We start from the raw sequence: 8,680 nt of genomic DNA, 5'->3' as shown, positions 1-8,680 counted from the left end.
TTTTACCTTTTCATTCCTATAACATAAAAACTTGAAAAACTCTCTATTTCTACTGCCTATAGGGATTCAGAAAATGTTTACTATACTCTCCTTAGGTTGAAGGAAGACCTACTTAATCTTATCAGTTAAATACAATTAAAGATGTAGTTTATGATTAGGAGATGCGAGAAAATTGAACGTCCTTTTAGAAAATTCCTAGTTTAGTATACTAACTTTATAATACTGCAGTAATTATATTTTTACTTGTTAGAATTGAATTTTACAAAATTTTAGTCAAAATTGAAAATGTTATTTAGAAATAATTAATTTTGTGTTACTATTATACTGCAGTTCAGTAAACGTTGTAAGAGTTTAATTAAAATTCTTTCCTCCCCAAAAATGTCTACTACAACCACAATAATATTCAAAATTTACTTTTATATTTGTAAAAACCTCCTCTATGAATCATGAGACCTTGCCGTTGGTGAGGGGGCTTGAGTGCTCAGGGATACAGAGTAGCTGGACCGAAGGTGCAACCATATCGGAGAGGTATCTGTTGAGAGCCAGACTAAGGAATGATTCCTGAAAGAGGGCAGCAGCTCTTTCAGTAGTTGTTAGGGGCGTAAATCACAATGACTTAAACGGCCATATCAACATCACTCAGTCATCTGAGTACTGCGCAGCTGAAAGCAATGGAAAACTACAGCTGTTTTTTTTTTTCCAAGAAAATGTGGCTCTGCATTTTCAAAAGCAATAATGGAGGCGCCTTCCTTGATAAAATATTCCGGAGGTAAAATAGTCCCCCGTTCGGATCTCCGGGTGGGGACTACTAAGGAAGGGGTCACCAGAAAAGTAAAAAATAACATTCTACGAGTCGGAGCGTGGAATGTTAGAAGCTTAAAAAAGGTTGGTAGGCTAGAGAATTTAAAAAGGGAAATGGATAGGGTAAACGTGGATATAGTAGGAATTAGTGAGGTTCGGTGGGAAGAGGAAGGCGACTTTTGGTCGGGTAACTTTAGAGTAATTAACTCAGCGTCAAATAACGGGCAGGCAGGAGTAGGTTTCGTGATGAACAAGAAAATAGGGAGGAGAGTGGAGTATTTCAAGACGCATAGCGATAGAGTCATTGTAATAAGGATAAATTCAACACCTAAACCGACAACGATTGTTAACGTCTATATGCCTACAAGCGCCCATGATGATGATGAGGTAGAATGTGTATACGAAGAGATTGATGAAGCAATTAAACACGTAAAAGGAGATGAAAATTTAATAATAGTTGGAGATTGGAATGCAAGCATTGGAAAAGGCAAGGAAGGAAATATAGTGGGTGAATACGGGCTGGGCAAAAGGAATGAAAGAGGGGACCGACTTATAGAGTTTTGCACGAAGTATAATTTAGTAATTGCCAACACCCAATTTAAAAATCATAATAGAAGAATATACACTTGGAAAAAGCCAGGCGATACTGCAAGGTATCAGATAGATTATATCATGGTTAAGCAAAGATTCAGAAATCAACTCGTGGACTGCAAAACTTACCCTGGAGCAGACATTGATAGCGACCATAATTTGGTGATAATGAAATGTAAATTGGGATTTAAAAACCTGAAGAAAAGGTGTCAGATGAATCGGTGGAATTTAGAGAAGCTTGAGGAAGAGGATTTTAAAGAAAAGGTTAGAAGCTTTTGAAATGCGGTGCTATAGGAGAATGTTAAAAATCAGATGGGTGGATAAAGTGACAAATGAAGAGGTATTGCACCAAATAGATGAAGAAAGAAGTATTTGGAAAAATATAGTTAAAAGAAGAGACAGACTTATAGGCCACATACTAAGGCATCCTGGAATAGTAGCTTTAATATTGGAAGGACAGGTAGAAGGGAAAAATTGTGTAGGCAGGCCACGTTTTGAATATGTAAAACAAATTGTTAGGGATGTAGGATGTAGAGGGTATACTGATTGAAACGACTAGCACTAGATAGGGAATCTTGGAGAGCTGCATCAAACCAGTCAAATGACTGAAGACAAAAAAAAAAGATTCACCTTTCAACATTTTTATTTTTATTACTTGCAATTAACAGTCATGAAACGATAAATACAGAAAAGAGGAAAGGGAGATTCTGTTTGTGAGGTTCATATTAATGTGTGTGTGAGTTGGCTACTATTTTGTAGCAACTAGGACTGACTACCCCCAAAAATCTTAAAGTTTAGCATAGTGGAAGCCAGAGTCTTTGCTGAAGCTGACTTTTTACTTGAACAAGTTTGAGCTCTATTTAAAAGATGAAACTTTTCTCATAAAATGTTTCTCAAACTGACTCCCTATTACAAAAGTAATGTTTAAGTAGAAATTTCCAGATTAATGCTTAAATGTTTTTTTTCTTTTATTTAAATTTGGTAAACTCATGCATAAACTTATTAAGCTCTTCTCTCAAGCGAGTAAGTATTTGTAATGAGTTAAATCTACAGATTGACTACATTCAGTGGTCGAGTATACTAAAACTTTCATACTAGATTTCAATTCTTCTTTTTTTTTTTTACTAAAGGGAAATCTAGAATGTAGGCCTTCTGAAAAAAAATTAAGGAAATTGTTAAGTGTATCCTTAAAATTAAATGTTATTATTAACCAATTTGTTTCTAATAATAAGGTTCTCAAATTTTTAACGGAATTTTATTGATCACTCTTTTAAAAGAATAAAAGTAATCATTATCTCATTGCATATTTTCATTAATAAATAATAATTATTATAAGACCACTATTATTAAAGTACTATGGTCTGAAGACACAAAATTAATCTCCGCAAAAGAATTAAAAGTTATTTTTAGGTAGATTTGTAAATTATTGTAAAAATATTAACTGGAAAAAATAAAAAATTTTAATCCTATTAAAACTTAAACTAAGTGAATAGTTTATTCATCACAAGATTTCAATATTCTAGAACATTGATTCTCAAACTTATTCGCCTACCGCCCACATTGAAAATCAAACATTTTCTAGCACCTCAATATTGTTTTTAAGATGCACTCTTAAAAACAGCAATTGCAGTTATTGTTTTTAAACATGGCTTATCCTATTTCTGTGCTGAATCTTACATTTTACTTCATATTTTAATTTGAATATCAGGAAAACATTATTTTTGCCCGTTTTTTATCAGCCATTGCCTTCCTAGACTGCTTGAACACCCCCAGTTTTCTGTGGGCCTTCTACAGCCCCATTAAAATTACCACACATTATGCCTTGAATTTATTAGCAATTTTAAGGAGAGTTTCTGATGATTTATGTAGTGATTTCAAAACAAGTAGAAGAATATCTATAATCATGATCAATATCTACTCTAAACACTCTCCCAAAATGTTGCACATTTAACATAGCATTCTGCATTATCATAATGCCCAGCATCACTAGCATAAATGATGGTGTGGATAACTTCTTCCATTCACACTTTTTCTAAATATAGTTGTTACAATAACAAAGTTCTAGCTAAAAGTAACAAATTTCTAACAGATATAAACAAAATCGACAACCATCTTTCTATATTTAATGCAATACATATTTCAATAATATTAAATTGTATTTGTAAAGAGCTATATATGTTATTAATTGTTAATTACTGATAGCTTTATTTGTGATAAAAAAAACCATTCATTTTGTTAGTTGAAAAAAGATTCTAAGATTAAACTACGAGTTTTTTTTTTTTTAGTTAATTATTCCAGTTATTAATTAATGAGGAACTGAAAAACTAAATTTATGAATGTTAATTTTTTAATTTTCCTTAATTTAGTAACATGAATGGTTTCCATAAAACATAATGGAAACTTCAGGTGTATATATGGTAACACTTTTATCTATGTAAACAGTACTAGTCTTTAAAGGAAAACTTAATAAATTAATCAAATCAATCGTTGTTAGAGCTTGTCGCAAACCACAACGAAATTGAAGGGTAAGTGATTAACATAGGAGAAAGAAGAAAGAACAAAGAAGTGGTACGAGAAGTACTATCCAATGTACGAACATTGATCTGAACAGGTACGTTTTTATTTAATTTTTAATTGTGAATTTTAAAAATTTAGTTTTTTAAAACACGTACATCGTGTTCGGGCGATGATAACGCCTAACCATTTTTCATCTAGAAAAAAGTCAAATAAAAAAAAACTGTACTTACCAAATCATTTTAATTCCTGATAACTTATTATCAATTATACCGTTACCGCTAATATTTAAATCACAATCTTCGCTATCACTTTTTACATTAACAACGACATTTTCAATGGCATTATCAGTTAAAAGTGCTCGAAACAAATAAAAGATTTCTATTTTCTTGGTATGATCGATCTTGATTTCCATTCGGCATTCCTTATTAATTTCCTTGTTCTTCAATTAATGCAACAAAAATTATATTTATCAGTGTATTCTACATCTCTATTTATTTTCAATAAGTGAATGTTGCCAACAAGTGAAAACTACTTCAACACCATGTACATTATTATTCAGTTAAGTCATAATGAGTGAATACAGTTGAATATTTTATTATTTGTCTACCACATCCTGCACTATATCAACCAACCGGTGCAACAGTACTGCAAAATTGTTGAATATATTAAAAATTATATATTTGTACATATATGTTTAAATTTGTATGTATGTATGTATAATATAATTTTATACATGCTATGTAGATATAAAAAAGATGTAGCCCAATTTCGGAAAAAATTAAATTACTTTTAATTATTTCATGATTTATAATCTATTTTGTTTATTTATTGATTTATACATTTTGTTTAAGAACAAGGGAAGAATAAACAATTAAGAGATGATCAATATAAAGAGGAAGAAAATGTTAAAACCAACAAAAGAATAAAAAGATTAACAGAAAATGATATTTACAATCTTCTCATAATATTTATAAAGAGGAAGAAAATGTTAAGATTTCCATTGAAATATGAAAACCGAAATGTTTCACAATCACAATGCTTCCTTTACTTTACACAAGGAAGCAAAAAAAAGTTAAAAAAACAAAAAAGGAGATGAAATCTGAAGACTATTTAAATGGAAGAGCGATGCATAACTGACTCACCAGGAACAAGTGACATTGACCAGAATCAGAATCCGTACACCTGAACAACAAATTCATGTTTTTTAAACGGAGAAGAAAGTCCAATCTGACAAACCACTTCCTGTTAAGCATTAAATGGAAGAGTGTACAATATATAAAAACCTCAGAAAAAGTTACAAATTAAAAAAAGTATTGCTGCTGATTTAGAAAATAGTTGCAAACCTGAAGGCCTTCACTTCTCAAAATTTATTCTTTTGTAATAGCTTCAGTCATTGCAGTATTTCCTTTACTTTGTACAAGTAAGTAAAAAGAATTAAATATAAAAATTAAATTGAGAAAAACTAAATCAATAAAAAAAATTAATTCTATGACAAATATCTTTCTCATAACTTGAAAAGTTATAGCTACTGTTTTCATTTGGTGAAAATAATGAAAAACATTTTACTTCAGAAATAAAAATTTTATATAAATAGATCCCACTTTAACAGTTTTAACAGAATTGTAATGAAAATTAAACACAAGAATACAAATTACTGAAATTGATATCAAGATGCAATAATCATGAAAAGCTAAAGAAATAGTAGCTATTATTAGACTGCTTCAGATAATTATTTTGCTCATTCCGTAATAAATTTAGGTTTTAAATTTGAGTGTATTTTAAAATGGAGTACTGAAACTAAAGAGTCTGACCTGAGGAACAAGTGTTCTGACTTCAGTCTCCTGGCTTAGGGGAAAAGAGGCTAACAGTAAGTAGTAGTCATACAACTACTAGCCATTCCCAATCATGGTGTGGTAAAACTCAGGGAAGAGATAGGATCTCTAAAGAGACTTGCACAGACGTTTCTCTGCAACTAGCTTGAGAATCTTGTGTTGTCAAACCAAACAGTTGTCAAATCGAGTAAAGTTCTAGCGGTTTGTTTTTTACTGTGCATCCCCCATAGACACACCAAACAATACTTTTTTAAAGAATTGATTTTTTGGTTATTCATTTCTGAATTTTGAGAGGAAACACTTGACGGCGATGGCTTGACACCATTGTCTTTTCTTGTCCTCAAGTCAAGAAAAAGAAGGTGGCAAAGGCTACTACGGCCCATAAGTTCTTTTACTTGGTGACAGTCATGCAAGGGACTTAGCTAGCCTTATGCAGGGACATTTGGAGTTAGATTACCAAATGATTTTGGTGCATAGCCCAATGTGGTGGGGGGGGGGGGAGTGGTACTCTCTACATTTTGTGTTTCATGAGGCTGAAAATTTATCTAAGGATTTTTATATGGTTGACCAAGATGTGATTATCAGTAGTATGAATGCTAATGTTAGGCTGTGATAAGCCATGAAGCCATACTGGTGTGATATTCGAGTGGTAAAACAATTTTGGATTAATTCCTATTTTTGGTAATGTAGGATTTTTTATAAATGACAGGGAGGAAATAATTTCTGTCTTTGAAATGATTTCAGTTTTTAAGTAAACAGTTTAAAAGGTACATAAACTATGACAGAATTCAACTTGCCTCTAATATAACGCTTAATAATAGTTCTTTTTTTCCTAAATATACAATATCTAGTAAAAAAAACATGAGTTTATTCATATTTAATTATTCTATTTTAGGTTTGTAATTCCAGTATTAAAATCTTTTTTTTCAAATATATCCTCCATAAAAGCAGCAACAGCTACACATCCAATGGCAAAATAGTGATTATATAAAAAAAGGGAAATGTAGTTGTAATCAGGCATAAACCATAAACCTGTAATTATCACAGAGTGAAAATAAATAAATACATGCCAATTTATATTTAAATCTAATTGACATAATGAATAGAACTAAGAATGAAATAAATAAAAGCTGATTAGATTACATTGTTATTTTCCTTGTTCCATCTACAATCTGTCCAAAACATTAAGGGAACCCCACCTATATAATATTCTATTCCTATAATATGATAACCTGCTCTAGTATATAAGGGAAATCCTGCAATGTATGCCAGTCTGAGTTTTATACCAATCAAAAGAAGATGGACAGCAAACTTTTCAGTTTAACAGGTAATGAAATCTGTCTGCTGTTTCTTTATCATAGCTCATGTATTTAACAACTTATTGTCACTGTGTATGTATTCAGTTGTTATATTAAAAGCAATGTATAATAATTAGTATCACATTATTATATTATATGAATCATTATATCCAAATAGAATATTTATTATTAGAAAAAATGTAATAATTAGTTACACACAAGAATTATCTGATTAAATTTTTACACTTTCAACACCCATCATCTTTGTAACATTTTTTATAAGGTTAATAAAATTTAAAAAAATATTACATAATAAAATTAAATTATTAAAAATGTTATAAATATGTTTATGCCTTGCATTTCTGCTAAGAACTAAATAATTAAATGATATTATCTATTTGTATTGTTATTGATGAATTTAGCATTTTATGAATTATTTTACAATACTATTGTAATATAAATACGCTTTTTCATAGATTCATTCTTGACATCATATATATAATATTCTATTGCCGTTATATGATAAGCTGTTCTATTATATAAGGGAAATCCTGCATTGTTAAAATTTATTATTCATCTATTTTTAATAATTGTATGTCTACTTGGCTACTTCTATAAGAAAATTCTGTTTTTTTTTTTGCAATAATTTAATATATAAATATGATTGGTTATCTAAAAAATTAGGGAAAGATCATTTGTATATTGTTTGTGCTTTTGAGGTTGAAATTCTTGTGATGGTGAATTACATTTAAATGAATTTGAATCTAGATAGTGGGTACCGATGTACTTTAATGGTAGGGGTTGAAATAACCAAAAATCTCAGGAATTGTCAGCTTAAGCTGTATAAGATTAAATCTCATTTATATGCCATACAAATCATCGTCATCTCGTGGGGCCATAGAATTGCTTACTGTAATGTACACATTAGGAATAAAAATAAATTTATGTAGGTACAAAATTACTTTAACCTATATAAAATAATCTTCAATTTGCACTTTACAAATGAGTTCATAATTATTTTGATCTCATATGAAAAGCTATTAAATAACTTCAATGAAAGAAGATTTTTATTACTCTAATTGCATTTATAATTATTTATTTACTATTAAATTTTAATTTTAATTTATTATTCTTTCTGTTAATTGGTCAGATAAGAAAATTACAATGAAAAGTAATTTTTTAATTATTTATATCCTTTATTTATATACATTACTAATTTTTCTGTTAAATATATAAAATAATTTAAATTAACCAAATATTGAAACATATCATAGAATCATAAGTTTTTAATATTATGCAAATAATTTAAAACTATTAATTTTATGAAATTTTAAAATGCATCATTACATGAGTATGATATATTTTAATTTATGAAAGAATTAATTGAGTAATATTATTAAAAATATGATATCTATATGCATTAATTGGTTTTCTATTTAATCAAATTGGAAGTATTCTTATGGTTAAAAAATATATGACCACTAACTATTTGAGAAGTTTTTGAAAATATCTTTTGGTAAGTTATGTTTATTAAAAGTACTTTTACGTCAATAAAAATAAAAATTAAAACTATAAGGAAGTGTTTCATACATTTTATGAAAAAAGAGAATGACTATTATAACAATATCATCAAATTTGTTT

The 8,680-nt window shown here is 29.2% G+C and overlaps 1 protein-coding gene across 2 annotated transcripts in view; it reads left to right on the top strand.

Annotated features, from left to right (window-relative positions):
• Positions 1–6,923: 6,923 nt before the first annotated feature.
• LOC142325564 (vasotab-like) overlaps positions 6,924–8,680 on the top strand; it is a 93,746-nt gene continuing 91,989 nt past the window's right edge. Inside the window, exon 1 of one of the 2 annotated variants that reach the window (XM_075367469.1) lies at positions 6,924–7,068. In XM_075367469.1, coding sequence (XP_075223584.1) covers positions 7,041–7,068 — 28 coding nt within the window. In that variant the 5' untranslated portion in view covers positions 6,924–7,040. The remainder of the gene's footprint in view (positions 7,069–8,680) is intronic. The other variant, XM_075367468.1, reaches the window with a different exon arrangement.

This window comes from Lycorma delicatula, chromosome 5 (assembly GCF_047948215.1).
Source record: "Lycorma delicatula isolate Av1 chromosome 5, ASM4794821v1, whole genome shotgun sequence".
Lineage (NCBI taxonomy): Eukaryota > Metazoa > Arthropoda > Insecta > Hemiptera > Fulgoridae > Lycorma > Lycorma delicatula.
This window is presented reverse-complemented; position numbering and strand designations above follow the sequence as displayed.